This window comes from Cyprinus carpio, unplaced genomic scaffold (assembly GCF_018340385.1).
Source record: "Cyprinus carpio isolate SPL01 unplaced genomic scaffold, ASM1834038v1 S000006513, whole genome shotgun sequence".
NCBI classification, from domain to species: domain Eukaryota; kingdom Metazoa; phylum Chordata; class Actinopteri; order Cypriniformes; family Cyprinidae; genus Cyprinus; species Cyprinus carpio.
In genome coordinates, this window is record NW_024879181.1 from 91,200 (window position 1) to 107,269 (window position 16,070).

Below are 16,070 nucleotides of genomic sequence, written 5' to 3' on the forward strand. Positions count from 1 at the left end.
ATGATCTAAAAATTTCCACTCTTTTACTAGCTCTGTGTCCAGTGGACCCGAACATTCTGTGTGTAATATAAATATGTAGGGGGGGGGTGTACAGTGAGTGGTCAATGAAAATTTGTTCTGATATATGTTCTTCACTGAAAATGAGCCAAGGCCAATGAGTCTGAGTTTGAAAAAATAATTAATAGTATAATTTTTCTTTTGATAAAAAGTGAAAACGCGTCCCACAGACCCAAACACCATACAAGGGTTAAAAATAAAGTGTAACTCCAAATTATTTTGTACAACTTTAATAAAATTTAAGACCCTATAGTGGATTTGATGCCATATGTGTTTTCTCTTAGCTATCAAGGATAGCTTGTCTGGATCTGCTAGATACACTGTTCCAGTTGTTGATACATCCAGTACTGAGGATTCATCAGTCCAGCCGCTTTTGTCGACTACTGTCTCGCCATCATCTCCTACTACTGACAAATTTGTAGCGCCCCCTGTCGCCTTGAGTCCTCCCTCCTGCGTCATTAGTCCTCTTGTGGGTGATGTTCTCTCTCCTTTTAAGATCAGCTGCTCTGTTGATCCATCTTTTTGCAAAGCTGGGTCCTGTATTTTCTGCTTCAAAACTGCCAGGGGTAAGAAATGTGATTTATATTCTAAATTTGGTTCTTCCTGTAAAGGTAAAACCAACCTATGTGTATTAGGGTTAACTTTGTGTACTTTGACCTATTTTGCAGGTAAATATTTTTATTGTGGTGCCGAGCCCACAGTGGAGTCGCTTTACCTCCCTCTAGGGAATAAACATAACAACTACAGTCTGACGGTGGACATCACTGTTAAGAACACAGCAGGTGTTACTGCTGACACTGCTGTAACCACTCGGGTTTGTAGTCGAGTTGATTTGTTTATGAGCATCTTTAAAAAAAAAAAAAGATAAATACACACTTCACACCAATTCAGCTGAATTAATTAGACAGATGGTTCATTCCCAGAAAGCTGTGCCACTTGTCCTTTAGCAATTGAATAAATCACTGCCAAATTTCAAGACATTACATTTTTCCACTTCAGGCCCAAAATACCAGATCTGTAACCACTACACAGTGAGCGGACAGCATAGAGGAATGAATATTCAGATAATCAACACATACTTGTTCTTCAATGACCAAATCGTAAAACTTTTCAAACTTTAAACAAGTTTGGAATCTATATACTAATTTACACTTGATAATATAAATAGACATCTAAGAAATTTTTGTGTCATTTTTTTCCCCCTTGTAATAAACCAAACATTATAAAATAAATAATTAAATACATAAGAATGTATGACTTACCTATCAAAACGTTTTGTGCCATATAATTATAGCAAAAGGAGAGCAAATGGTGGAAACCATGTGTCAATGATCAGTGATTAAAAAAATAAAAATAAAAAATAAAATAAATACAAATATTAAAAATGTATGTAATTCAGTAAATTCAATAAATGCAAAATTTAGGTTCTAAATCCTATATTTTTAATATAACCAATTTCAGTCTTTAAAATAAAGTATTTAAGATAAAATGACAGAGTGAAATACAGACAAAAAGAATGATGGTCAAGATAGAAAAACAGAATGTTAAAATAAAAATCATTGTGCATCACATTCCAGGTAAAGGACATCAGTAGTAATCACACAGTTGGAGATCTCCACGTGCTGGTTTCCAGCCAGGTGTCTCAGCTGCAGCAACAAGGTCGACTCACTGGGGCGGCGCTGGCACAGATGTTCCAGTCTGTGTCCGACAAACTGAATGATGCATTACCGGAAGGACAGCATGACAGTGTCAAAAAAGAGGTAGTCCACAGGGAAATATGCACATTCAGAAATGTTTTATATACCCATCTTTTAAACCAAATATTCCTCTTCTAACTGAAGCTGAGGGAAGAGATGTTGCAGAGTTTGAGTGCTGCCACGAGTTCCTTCCCCCCAAAGAATCCAGCAGAGGTGCAGATGAGTGCTAATGTGGTTTCAGGCCTTACCACACAGGGTCATGAGCTGACAGACACTGCTCAGGTACTTCTTTAACCATCCAGATGGTAGCAATATACATTGGTAGTAATACATCTCTCCTAACTCATTCATCCTGGCTACAGTTACAGGCTAGTTATCTGCTAACAAACCTCAGTAAGTCCTTGGTCTCCTTGACACTTTCTGGCAAGGAGTTCTCTGAAAAAATACTGCAAGCATCCACGCCGATTATTGATGCTGCCAGTAACATCATCAAAGTTTCTTCCAGAACTTCTAAGCAGGTACATCACAACACTCAAGCCGTGCTCCATATTCTGATTCAAAACCATCATTCTTGACACTGTTTTCATTACCCTATACTACAGAATGAGATCTCCAGTCATTTACTAAAAACTGTGGACAATGTTCAGAGTGCCTTGTTGGCTGGGAAAAAGGTGAACCAGGAGCCCATCATACTCAGCTCTTCAGTTTTTGGTTTATATGTCAACAGGTAAACAAATAATATTGGTAGGTCAAGGAATTTATTGTCTTATAAACATAAGACACGTTTTACTTCCATAATTTAACATATTGTGTCACCTTTTTTGTATGTATGTCACAATGTCACATAGATTTGGTAATTTTTTCCAAAACAGGATATCCTGTGAGACAAATGGGTTATGAAATGGTTGGATCATGTCATCATGAAAAGCGATTTCTTTGTAACAGGTGGTTGGGGGAGGAGATGAAAAAGCCATGAAATGGAAATGAAATATTTAGTTTTAACACATTTTCTATTGAAACGGGAAGTCAGTAGCCTATAATTTACAATACATCATGACTGGCAAAATCACAATTTACTACATGGTATTGCTAGTCAGAAAGAAATAAAATGACTCCTTCTGCTGTGCTCTTTTTAGAATATCATCGGCTGATCTTCAGAAACAGCCCTTTAACATTAAGAAGAACAGCTCTGCCAGTTTTATCCTCCCATCTCTGGGCTCTAATGTTCTGTCTCCAGATGAACCAGTAGATGTACGGGTAAGTTGAGTGACAATTTAATCTTTCTTCTCTTATAGGAAGTCTAATTGATGAGCCCATAATTTAGAATTTACATTTATGAATTCAGCAGATGCTTTTATCCAAAGTGACTAACAACTGTGATTCATCCTGAGGAGGCAATAACACAAGTGCATATAAAAAAAAGTTTCAAACATTTTGTAGAACAGGGAAGGGACATAAGAAAAAAGCATAGAATTTCTTTTAAAGAGTCAACATTAACAGGACACTGTTAAGTGCTCAAGGAAAATTGTTTGATTGTCCAGATACGGTTGTGAAAATCATTCCACCACTAAGGAACAGTGAATGTTAGGGAAAGGGATTTTGTGCCTTTCTGTGATTGTAGTACAAGGTTCCACTCACTCACTGACCTCAGGCTTCTAGGGAATGTAAAGAGGGAGTAGAGGTACAAAGATGCCAAATGTCAGTGTCTTGAAACAGAAGCCAATAAGAGAGATTAAGAGAAGTGTAACATTGGCTCTCTTGAGCTCAATGAAGACTGATTGTCCTGCTGCATTCTGTATAATCTATAGAGGTTTGATTGTACATGTTGGACAACCAGCCAGAAGAGCATTGCAATAGTTAGGAAGGGCCTGATCATCAGAATGTTGTGCAGTACAAACCTGCATGACTGTGTTACAATATGGCCTTTGAAGCTCATCGAAGCTAGCTAGTTAATCATCAAAGGTTACTCCAAGGTTTCTGACTGATCTGGTTGAAATTATCATTGAAAAGCTTGATGGTGAAATTGTACTGAAATGTTGGAGTGGCTGGGAAGACAACTTCCATCTTTGCTAGGTTGAGTTGTTCTTTCAGCCATGCTGAGATGTCTGCCAGACAGGCCAAGATCCACACAGCTACCGTGGAATAGTCTGGTTGCAATCATAGACTGTAAAAAAAGATGGACGACGCGACTTCCTTCAATTATAAAAAAATTAAGCCAAAGCATCTCAGTATGGCCGCTGCCATCTTGAGTAAATGACATCATTTGGAGCCAGAGTCTGCGCAGTAGAAATTCGTTTGGAGCCAGAGTCTGTGTAATAGAGATTCGTTTGGATCCAGAGTCTGCACAGTAGAGATTCGTTTGGAGCTAAAGTCTGCGCAGTAGTGTCGTGAGGTGGAGCTGCGGTATCAAACTCCCGCCCAAACTTGTGCAGACCCAATCAACCATAACAACACCCCCCATTTTAATAGCATCAAATTACTAGCTAAAATCAAACTTATCATAAAAATGAAGAATTGTGATAACAACTACCTTAAATGACAAAAACCATCTTTCGGAAAATTGTATTGGAAGTGTAATTTATTTTTTCATTTTTACTCAAGTCCCATTTGTTTAAATGGAAAGGGTGCGGTTTATGACCTGTACTGCAGCCAGCCACCAGGGGGCGATCAAAGAGCCTACAGCTTCACTTTTCAGGATGTTTGAGTCCTACCCGGTTGTAATGAAATTAGAGTTGCATGTAATCTGCGTAATAGTAGTAGGAGAAACCTTTGGACACCTCTCCCACCTACTTGTGAGGTAAGATTCAAAAATTAGACTTCTGTAATACTAATTTTCTCTTGAACCTATCACAGATGACAAGTTTCAGGATAAATCCATTTTCACGGCATGAGGGCGTGCATATCAGTGGATCAGTGGGGTCTCTATCTCTCACCAAAATGAATGGCTCTGTGATTACAGTGGCAAACCTGACTGAGGAGATTGAGGTAAAAGGAGATTGTCAGCAATAAAGGCCAAAAGCTTGGCTACTGTAAACATAAAACACCCAGACCTTATTTTCTTAATTTCCTAGATTCTCTTACCAAGGAAAGAGGTGGCAGAGGTTAACCGAACTCTTCTGGAACTGGCAAACTTCAGCACTGTGGTCATTAATGTGACTGCACCCAATATATCTCTGGTTTTCAAGTTAGACCCTTCAGAGGAGACACCTCTGCAGTTGCTCCTGGGTTTTCAGGACTACCCTAACGATACAAATTATGAAGCTCGGATCCAGCTACCTCAAGATGGCGACTCTGAAGGTTATTAACAAATATAAACAAATGAACAGAATTTAACACTTTTAGAAAGAGATTGATAATTATTTTGTTATATCTGTGTGGTGCAGAGGAGAGGAACACTTGGGTGCTTAACCCCACAGAAATGACAATAGAAGTAGGGGTTTACTACCTTCTGGTGAGGCCTGTTGTTGGTGCAGGGGTGAATTCGACAAACACCTCAGTTTTCATCACAACCATTGCTGCTCACTGTTTGTATTGGGATGAGACAAAGGCCAATTGGAGTGGCGATGGCTGTAGGGTAAGTTGAACAATTAATGTCTTTTAAGGCCGTTCAGAAAGACAGTTATTTTATCACTGCAATCATTGTCTGTGTGAACGCTCCTTTAAACTGAATAAGCATGTAATTTATACATAGGATTTTTACCTTTTTTCAGGTTGGCCCTCGTACTACAACATTGGTTACTCAATGCCTATGTTCCCATTTGACCTTTTTTGGAAGCTCTTTCTTCGTCATGCCCAATGTGGTTGATGTGTCCCGCACTGCTGAACTCTTTGCAACCTTCGTCAACAACCCAGTGGTGGTGTGTTTTGTAGGCGCCATCATCCTGGCTTACCTGTTGGTTGTGATGTGGGCACGAAGAAAGGATATTCAGGATGCAGTCAAGGTTTGAAAATCCAATTTGACAATTCCTTATCTTGTTTGAAACAAAAAGCAAAAAGATAAACTATAAATAAAATAAAACTTCCTTGTTTAACTTTCATGTTAATCTCCCTACTTAAAGGTTAAGGTCACAGTACTGGAGGACAATGATCCCTTAGCTGAATATCGTTACTTGTTGAGTATTAACACAGGGCATCGTCGTGGGGCCTCCACCTCTTCTCAGGTAAGTGTCATCCAGCTTAAGTTCCAGTATTTTTTCAGGAACACTATTGTGCCATTCGATATTAACAATGCTATAAAATTGCTCCAGGTGACAGTGACTCTACAGGGCACAGAAGGAGAGAGTGAACCTCACCATTTTACTGACCCTGAAAAACCATTGTTTGAAAGGGGAGGACTGGATATGTTCTTGCTGACCACCCCCTTCTCACTGGGAGAGCTACAAAGTATTAGGCTGTGGCATGACAATTCAGGACAGCATCCTGCTTGGTAAAATGAATAGAAATGTCACATAGTACTTTGTCAGATTTCTTGGAGGCATGTTGATTTTTGTCTGTAATTTCATTACTTTCTGTATGTGACCCTCTGGAATTGTCACAGGTATGTTAACAAGGTAATGGTACAGGACCTGGAGACGGGGCAGAAGTGTCACTTCCTGTGCAACTCATGGTTGTCCGTTGACTTGGGAGAATGTACACTAGATAAAGTTTTCCCTGTAGCAACAGAGATGGACTTGAAAAGGTTTAGGTATGTAGCTGAGAGATTGTTTGGTAAGAAACAGATGTGTGGTACAAAATTAAGGGTATTTTCTCATTAACATTTAATTTATTGTCTTTAAACTTTACAGTAATTTGTTCTTCATGAAGACTGCAAAAGATTTCCGTGATGGTCACATCTGGTTCTCTGTAATCAGTCGTCCCCCAAGTAGTAATTTTACTAGAGTACAGCGTGTCTCCTGCTGTTTTTCACTGCTGCTCTGCACCATGTTGACCAGTATCATGTTCTGGGGTATCCCATCAGACCCCTCAGAGCAGACCATGGACATGGGTATGACCAATAAAACATTAATCTAACAATGACTACAGGATGCTGTACTCAAACATATTTGGGCACAGAATGACAATAACACTCCATGCCACTAGAACACAATCACATCACACCTGTTTAATATACTAGACAGCTCCATTGATTGCAGTAGTTCAGTCATTAAAAAAAAGTTTTTTTTTTTTTTTTTTTAATTGTGTTACTTGAATCAAACATATGTAGATTCATAATAATGTGTTTTCTATCTTTGCATGAACTACAGGTCAGATTGAGTTCACCTGGCAACAGGTCATGATTGGCATCCAGAGTTCCATTATCATGTTTCCTATCAATCTCCTCATTGTGAGCATCTTCAGAAATGCTCGTCCAAGAGAACAAAAGTCTGAATCATCTTCAAAGCAACAGTCAAAGATAGACCCCAAAAAGCAAGGCAAAATGGGACGCGTGTCTCCAAATCAGCCTCCACACAATAATCACAAGGAAATCACACCTGACACTGTGATAAAGGCAAGTCCTTCTCTAAGAATTTGGCCCAGAATAGTTCCATCTCTCTGTAATTATGGATGATGTATTATGACATTTTTTATAATATCTTTTCAGGACATCAAACGGATAGCACAGTCACTCTATAAGGTCATGAGAAGACCTGTTCCAAGAACAGAACTGGACTCCACCAAAACAGACATCAACAATCTGCTGTCACTAGTAGAAGAGATAATTCGTCAACACAATCGAGTTGGAAGTGAGTTTTACACTGACTCTTATAAAAAGAAGCAAACTCTCACAGCTTCCCTGGAGTGTGTAAATCTGAAAGGTGAGTCCATAGACATGGACAATTCAGAACTTCAAATTTCCCATCTAATAATTTAAAATATGTTAACTTCTGGTTGCTTTGGAGTTAATCTACTCGACTTCAGGGAGAAGTGTCCTTTGATGTAATATCCATGATGGTGGAACGAAAGCATTGTTCCATTGGTTATTTTCAAGTGGAAGTTGGAGAATTTAAGTTCTAGTTGTCTTAAATGCAGTATGACAGGAAGGCTTTGAGGTCGGAAGTAAAAATGTTCAACTCAAGTATTCCCAACTCAAACTTTGAATGGAGAGCAACATATGATTATAATCATAATTATTATTATATATATGAAACAATATTATTTTGTTCCTATCACAGAGAGCAGTTTTTGTGAGAGCTCAGAGCGAAATGAAAAACACAGTGTCTACAGCCAGTATCTCTACAAACAGCTGCAAAATGTGGAGAGAGAGCTGAGACTGCTGGGGCCTTCATCCTTCTCCAAGCCAAACAGCTACAACCAGGCAGTATTGCAGGTTCAAGGCATGAAGAACCTACTTGAACCTCATGTCTCCTCCTGTTCTGTCAGTGGCCTACATACCCGTAGCTCCAGCCCTACAGAGGGAAACAGTGGAGACAGCAGAAAGTGTAGTCAGAAAGGCTTGCCCTGGTGGTTTGTGTTCGTTGGTTGGTTTCTTGTTGTAGCCACCAGTGGTGTTTCAGCATACTTCACTATGATATATGGATTGACCTATGGAAAGGACCGTTCCATCAGCTGGCTCATTTCAATGGTGGTGTCATTCTTCGAAAGCCTCTTCATCACCCAGCCTGTAAAAGTAAGACAATTCTTGTGGCCTTCCTTTTTGCATTTTATGATTGTATATTTTTGTGTATAGTGCATTACTACTTCCCATGCAGCTTGTATTTACATGACATTGTCCACTAGATGTTTTGTTGCTACAGGGACCTGGATGTGATGTGCTTGTATTGGTTTCTTTAGGTACTGGGCTTTGCAGTCTTCTTTGCTTTGGTACTCAAAACTGTTGATCAAGAAGATTATGGAGATGTTCCAATTGATGGGACTCTACCCAACACGGGTAACTGGACCATGAGCTACATGAATTACTTTATAGCATCATATTTGATTTGACTATCCCTTTTTTAGTGTGACAAAACCTCAGCTGAAATATCTGTCCACAGATGATCCCGATGCAATCAGAATTGCCAGGAGAGACAGCACATGTAGTTTCTATCAGCCTCCTCCTCCCACTGACATAGAAAAGATGAGAAACAACATGATCAAGGAGCAGAAAGTGTTTGCACTCATCAGGGAGATTCTCAGTAAGAAGAACATCATTTCTCTTTCATTAATCGAAAGATCAGCTTGTTTGACACAGCCTTTTATGTTGCAGTTTATGTGGGATTCCTTTGGATGCTTCTCTTGGTTGCATATGGTCATCGAGATCCACATGCATACTACTTCACTCGGCATATCCGGCAGAGTTTCAGCAATGGCATTTCAGAGAGTATGAACCACAAAGATATATTAAATTGGGCAAAATCCTCCTTGCTCAGTAATCTGTTTGGGCAATATCCAGGTATTCTTTCAGTAATGTCTACATTGTCTACTTGTTCAAGGTTAAAAACTGCTTGTTTATTGAACCGACGGACCTAAATGTACCTTGTTGTTTGTTACCTTTTCAGGCTTCATAACAGATGGAAATTCAAAACTTGTTGGCAACGCTCGATTCCGCCAGGTTAGGGTAAGGAAAGACTCTTGTAAAATTGCCAAGACCATGCAGTACACTGTTCCTGACTGCCATGCCCCATACTCCTGGGAAGCGGAGGACATGGGCTCTTACGGTCCAGGGTGGAACCGGACTAAAAATGTGAACGGTTCTAAGATTGTAACCAACCCTTGGCGCTACCAAACTCAGGCCAAACTCCGGGCAAACCCTGTTTGGGGTGGGCTGGCCCTTTATAAGGGTGGAGGATTTGTGGTGGAACTAGGCCCGGATCAAAAGAATGCAAGCAGGTAGCATAATGTGTAACAACATGCAATGTAGTTTAAAAAGTAGAAGTTACAACAGTTAATATGTCCTCTCCTGTCCTACAGTCTTCTTCAGTATCTTTTTGACAACATCTGGCTGGACGTGTATACACGGGCTGTCTTTGTGGAGTTCACAGTTTATAATGCAAATGTGAACCTCTTCTGCATTGTGACTCTCATTTTTGAGACCACGGGAGTGGGTGAGGCATCTCCTCTCTATATACTTGAAAGATTCTCATGTTGTCAAAGGTTGGACTTATGGTAATTTTGTTGTTTTCACAGGTGTATACCAGTACCGTAGTGAGGTGCAGACTGTCCATCTTTATCAGTCCACTGGTGGCTTTCACATATTTGTTATGGCATCAGAGGCCATCTATTTCCTCTTCATTCTCTACTACATGTTTGTGCAGGTCTGCTCGCTTATGGAACATTAAAATAAAAAGGTGTAATTTGCATCAGTGGAGTTGTAATGCACAGTATTTTGTGGATTTAACAGGGCAAACTGATGAAGCAGCAGAAATGGGCATACTTCAAAAGCAAATGGAATCTCTTAGAGTTGGCCATTATTATTCTAAGTTGGAGTGCATTATCTGTGTTTGTCAAGAGGACAATATTGGGTAACCGAGACATTGAGTACTACCAAAACAACAAAGACATTTGAGTGAATGTCTTCACTTCTTCAAAATCAATCGGCATGTTCAGAATGGAATACTAAACTTCCTCTTCCTGCACAATACACCCTTTATATTTAAAAAATACTTGAGAATTAATACAGTTGCTTCTCTAACAGGTTTGCCAGTTTTTATGAGACTGCCACTGCAGATGCTGTACTGGGCTATCTGATAGCTTTCTTAGTCCTGCTGGCCACCATAAAGCTGTGGCATCTGCTGAGACTCAACCCCAAGCTACACATGATCACCTCTACACTGCAGCGGGCATGGACAGATATCTCTGGCTTCATTGTGGTCATGACCATCATGTTTCTGGCCTATTCCATTGCTGTGAGTATGTGATGTTCTGTAACAAAATGAAAATAGACCAGAAATGGTTAAGTCCTGAAGAGTATAGTTCTAGCCCTGCTCCAACACAATTACCTGTAGCTTTCAATGGTAGCATCCAAAAGTTTTGGCAGCTGACTTGTTGCTTCACTGCCCTATCAGGCAATGACAGAGTTTGTGCACTAAAGTAGTGAAGGATACATCTATGCTGCCTTCCACAGTAAATCAGATGAAGGTATCAGTAGACAGAGCATGTGACACAATCACTGGATATAGTGCCTTGTTGCCTTTGTATGCTACCTGCAGAGGCAGCATTTTTCTGCTTTTGGAGACAGCCAAGTAATCCTGAAGGCTTTGATTAGCTGCATCGTCTGATTAGGGTTAAAGCTAAACTCTGCAGGACTGTGACCCTTCGGAAACTGAGTTTGGCCTACAAGCTCCTGAAAGGTCAGTAGTCTCAAACTCAGTTCCTGGAGCGCCACAGCCTTGAAGAATTTAGCTCCACTCACCTGCTTGGAAGTCTCTAGTAATCCTGAAGGCCTTGATGAGATTGTTAAGGTGTGTTTAATTAAGATTGGAGCTAAACTCTGCAAAGCTGTGGCCCTCCAGGAACTATGTTTGAGACCACTGGTCAATAACACAAGGAACTGAAATGCACGCTATTTGCTGGAATTTTTGATTGCCACCATATCTATCTTTTGCAGGATGCACACATTCAATTTTACTCACGTTTGTCTGAAAGTTTTAAATTTTGTGTCCCATTAGTGCAATTTGATGTACGGTTGGAGGCTCTACTCATACAGAACTTTGCTTGAGGCTGCACAGACCATTATTTGTCTACAGCTGGGTATCTTTAACTATGATGAGGTAAAAATAAAGACCTATACTGAATTTGTACTCACTGCTAATGTGTTTAAGAACTTACATTGTTCAATGTATCGTTTCCCTCTACCGACAGGTTTTGGATTACGATCCAGTCCTGGGAGCTTTCCTGATTGGATCCTGCATTATCTTTATGACATTCGTAGTTCTCAACCTCTTTATATCTGTGATTTTGGTGGCTTTCAATGAAGAGCAACTTCATCCCACTGTAAATCTCTCATTATCAGTTAATCCAGTGCTGTACCACATTTTCACCTTTCTAAATTAATTGTCCTTTATCTCTTCCCTTAGCCTTCTGAAGAAGAGGAGATTGTTGACCTGATGCTGATGAAGATCTGCAGTCTTCTTGGCATCAAGTGTAAAAAAAAGCAAATTGATGCAGATGCTTCAGTGACTACAGCTTCTGTCATATCATAGAAATTATGCTTGTCTTTATAACCATGTGACAGTCAACGTAAGCTTTATTGTAAAATGCCTTTCGGTCTTTGGATGCTTAATAATTGTTCTTGTACATCTCAAAAAGCTTTTTATCTTGCAGAATGTTTCCATTAGCTCTGTTTTAATGTTTGTCAGTGCTATTATTACAAATGATAAGCATGAAATATGCAACTCCTCTGAAAGTTTTTGTCCTACTATATTATTGCATTACATCTATCACGGTATCAGCATTTCTGAGTGGATAACAGTTGAAAACATTCTTTTTTTTTTCTTCTAGGGTAATTAAAAAAACCAACCTGCAGTAAAATTACTATCTGGGGAGTTTACAACCTAATTTAACCAACACACTGTGTACGAGTATTTATCCATAAAGGGATATGAATCATAAATGCCATGCAGCATAAACAAAGTTGCTTCCATGCACTAAATGTCTCTGTGTTCTAGGAAAATTTCACACACACTCTTGATAATAAAGGTGCTTCAAAAGATTCTTCAAGCTATGCCATAGAAGAACCATTTTTGGTTCCACAAAGAACCATTCAGCCAAAGGTTCTTTAAAGAACCACCTTTTTCTTACCTTTTAATAACCTGAAGAACCTTATTTCACCACAAAGAACATTTTGTGAAACAGAAAGTTTCTCCAGATGTTGAAGGTTCTTTTTGGAACAATTTAGACACAAAGGTTCTTCTATGGTATCACAATGCACCTTTTTTTTTTAAAGAGTGCAGTCAATCACTTTAATGACTTACATTAAAAAAGTGGCCTGTGATCGTAAACTCATTCAAATAACTATGAAAAATAAGGAACAAAATAGCCTTTGGGTGCCCAGCCATTATAAATATGTAGCATGTACCAGCAAAAAGACCTAAATCAGTCAGTCTTAAAAATTATTGATAAAGTTTAGAATTTTCATTGGGGTCTGGCAACAAACCTATTCAGTTCATCAGTATGTGTCACATATTTTGGGAGTCTATAGCCTTTAAAACCATATGCAAAACGGTTGTGAAATCTGGTATACTTATTGGACAGGGCATTAATGGTAGCAGTTTTGAAGTCTCTCAAACATTCCAGAACCACTGACAGTTTTGACATATTTCTGTTTATAATTTTTGAACAGTGTGGCCTGGAAATACACTGCATGTCCAAAAAAAATAAAAAGTCACCACCTGGATTTAACTAAGCAAATAGTTAAGATCCTCCCATAAGATAATTACTGCATGGATGATTATGTTATGTGCCCAAAGAATGAGGTCAGCTGACTACCTGAACATACTGAATGAACAAGTTATTCCATCAATTAATTTTTTTCTTCCCTGATGGCACGGGCATATTCCAAGAATGACAATGCCAGGATTCATCGGGCTCAAATTGTGAAAGAGTGGTTCAGTGAGCATGCAACATCATCTTCACACATGGATTGGCCACCACGGAGTCCAGAGTCAGACCTTTACCCCAATGAGAATCTTTGGGATGTGCTGGAGAAGACTCTGCGCAGTGGTCGGACTCTCCCATCATCAATACAAGATCCTGGCGAAAAAATTAATGCAACTCTGGACGTGAAGAAATTTTGTGACACTGCAGAAGCTTATAGAAATGATGCCACACGAATGCATAATCAAAGCTAAAGGCAGTCCAACAAAATATTAGTGTGTGACTTTTTTTTTTTGGACGGGCAGTGTATATCCAATGCACTTGGTTTCAATTTTCACCCACACATTTCCTGCCATTTTGAACAAACCACATATTTTTAAACACCCATGATGCATCTGATTTTCTCCACATTTGGGTTGGATAATTCTGATGCACCAAATCATTTCTGTGTAACGCTGGGATCCCCATTTCTAATGCTGGAGAGCCACTTTCCGAAAGTGCTGTTTCATCGGTTGGTCCTGTTAAATCCAGATGATATTGCGCATTATAGGCTTCACTGACGCACCAACATATTTCAGTGTTCCATTAAAGAGCTGACCTGCACAAAAACTTAGTACAGTAGAAGAGAATGATGAGGAAATAGGTGGCCTCTGATGCCATAACAAATACATGAATGCCATCATTATACTAATAAAGATGGACAGTCTGTACATCACTATGAGAACTTATCCTACAGCTGTTATTTTGATTTGCTTCACATTTAGGTTAGATAACATCTATAGTTATCAAAGCTTTTTGACACACCAAATAATTTGTGTAAAACAAATTTCTGACCTTGAAGAGCTACTTGGCTTCAGGAATAGAAATCAGGAAGTGAGGCTATATTTTAAAGCTTTGGTGTACTTAAGTAAACCGGACCATGACATCTTTAGAATAAATTGTCCTTAAATCACTGTTGCTCATCACCATATAACCCCAGGGTACATGCAAAACAATGCATCACATGTTCCAAACAATGGCATTAAACTTTTGGTCAGAGTTTGGTCAGATCGGGTTTTCAAACTGTTCATGGTGCCTCCAAAGCACCGCACCTTTTGGATGTCTCCTTTATTGGACATACCCAGTAAGGTCATGGTGTGTTAAATAATGGAAACATCCAAAATGTCCAGGAATAGTCTGAAAACTCCTGGATCAGATTCAGACAAAGTAAAAAACATGACAAATTTTCACTTTTAATTTTCATGAAAGTTAAGCTAAGTCTTGGTGTGGCCAAGACCATGCCTTAAGGGACTCTTTATTGGCTCACTTAACTACAATAGTATAAAGCATTCTTGGAGAAAATAATTAGCTAGCTATAACTGGTTTCCACAACATGGTCGCACCTCCGTCATTTGCACAATGTTGGTTCAACAAGGACTTTTGTTAATGATGTCACATAGGTGAAGTAATAAACTCCAATCAATAAGAAATCACAATTGATGTCAGATTAATGACAGACCTGACAGCGATGTCAGATTAATGTCAATTACACAAACAGAGAAAGCTGTTCATTTTTGAATCACTTAAACACACAACATGTAATTGCCATACATGGTTCATACAGTCAGCAGCGTTCTCCTAAAAGTAACTTTGCAGAGAAGCTGCCGTTACAAACATGGCTTTTGAAGACTACTTCACTGTTTTTGAACCTATTTGTATTGCTTCTATTTTATTTGATGTTTGATTCTTCGCGGTTTCCCTCTTGTCATAGACATTTATTCACTCTACAAACATGGCCTGATTGTTTGCATGCTAGAATATATAGATTGCAATGTATATGTTTTTGAATTAAATTAAAGAGATTGGAACATGCTGTAGTTCCATCCACACAAGTTTGTAAATGAATGTTTGTTGGAACTACAGATTCGGGAAACAGAATCATTGAACTATGTTAGTAATGACAGAAACTGCGACCATAGTTGGCTAATGATGCTTTTGGGTAGTGCAGCCCAGATAGCAAAGAAATGCCACCAATGACAAATAACTGGCGAATCGCATTAAAGGCAAATTAACAAATTCAAGGCAAATCGATCAAAAAATATCAAATTTAAAGCTGTTTTTTTAATGTTGTGTGTATACTGATGGTTCATCCATACATCAACCAAATGCTTGAGACATCCTTAAATCATGCTCCAATGACTTACAGTGAGTGCTTGTAACAATATTCTTCATCCAGATCAAACACCAAGTGCATTTCTTTTGGAGCCTAAAACATTATTACAAGCAGCAAGTGATTGCCACACACTACTATTGAAGCCCTCTGAAACACAACCATTATAGGAGAAGTCACCGCCCAGGTAACAATTTTCCAATTCTTAAATAGTTTTCAACTGAGTTAAAAAATTTGCAGTCTGATACAGAAGGCTAAGAGACCTGAACAATATGAAAGTGCTAGTTATTAATTTACAGAGATCAGGCATCACATAGTGCTATGACAAGTATCCAATATGCTACATTTGAATACACGTTGAAACCTTACAAATGCCTCTGGTTGTTTGACCAGGCAACTTAAAAATCAAGTGCCTTGGCTTATGTACAATATGAGATTTTTTTTTTTTTTTGTTTTTTGATGAAGAAAAAACGTTGACACACTACTGCCCAGAGGTAAAATCTTGAAAAGGCCCTTTGACCCATACAGTGACAACGATTTAACATTATGTCTCAATTTCAATTCATTAGCCCCCGTAGTATGTGTGTGGGAGCTGCCGTTATGGTATCCCTCTTATTTTTGGATTCCATAAGACAACGTTGTTCAGAGCTATCCCC

At 39.0% G+C, this 16,070-nt stretch overlaps 1 protein-coding gene across 1 annotated transcript in view; it reads left to right on the forward strand.

Annotated features, from left to right (window-relative positions):
- LOC109110978 (polycystic kidney disease protein 1-like 2) overlaps positions 1-11,897 on the forward strand; it is a 30,709-nt gene extending 18,812 nt beyond the window's left edge. Inside the window, 29 exon segments of the mRNA XM_042754411.1 lie at positions 342-623; positions 726-871; positions 1,635-1,817; positions 1,899-2,036; positions 2,117-2,272; positions 2,357-2,481; positions 2,891-3,011; positions 4,608-4,739; positions 4,826-5,051; positions 5,138-5,328; positions 5,465-5,695; positions 5,813-5,914; positions 6,002-6,180; positions 6,292-6,438; positions 6,539-6,738; positions 6,998-7,242; positions 7,336-7,549; positions 7,907-8,361; positions 8,526-8,622; positions 8,726-8,866; positions 8,938-9,123; positions 9,230-9,560; positions 9,642-9,775; positions 9,858-9,985; positions 10,072-10,232; positions 10,366-10,576; positions 11,339-11,440; positions 11,532-11,663; positions 11,747-11,897. Coding sequence (XP_042610345.1) covers positions 342-623; positions 726-871; positions 1,635-1,817; positions 1,899-2,036; positions 2,117-2,272; positions 2,357-2,481; positions 2,891-3,011; positions 4,608-4,739; positions 4,826-5,051; positions 5,138-5,328; positions 5,465-5,695; positions 5,813-5,914; positions 6,002-6,180; positions 6,292-6,438; positions 6,539-6,738; positions 6,998-7,242; positions 7,336-7,549; positions 7,907-8,361; positions 8,526-8,622; positions 8,726-8,866; positions 8,938-9,123; positions 9,230-9,560; positions 9,642-9,775; positions 9,858-9,985; positions 10,072-10,232; positions 10,366-10,576; positions 11,339-11,440; positions 11,532-11,663; positions 11,747-11,872 — 5,222 coding nt within the window. The 3' untranslated portion in view covers positions 11,873-11,897.
- Positions 11,898-16,070: the final 4,173 nt, after the last annotated feature.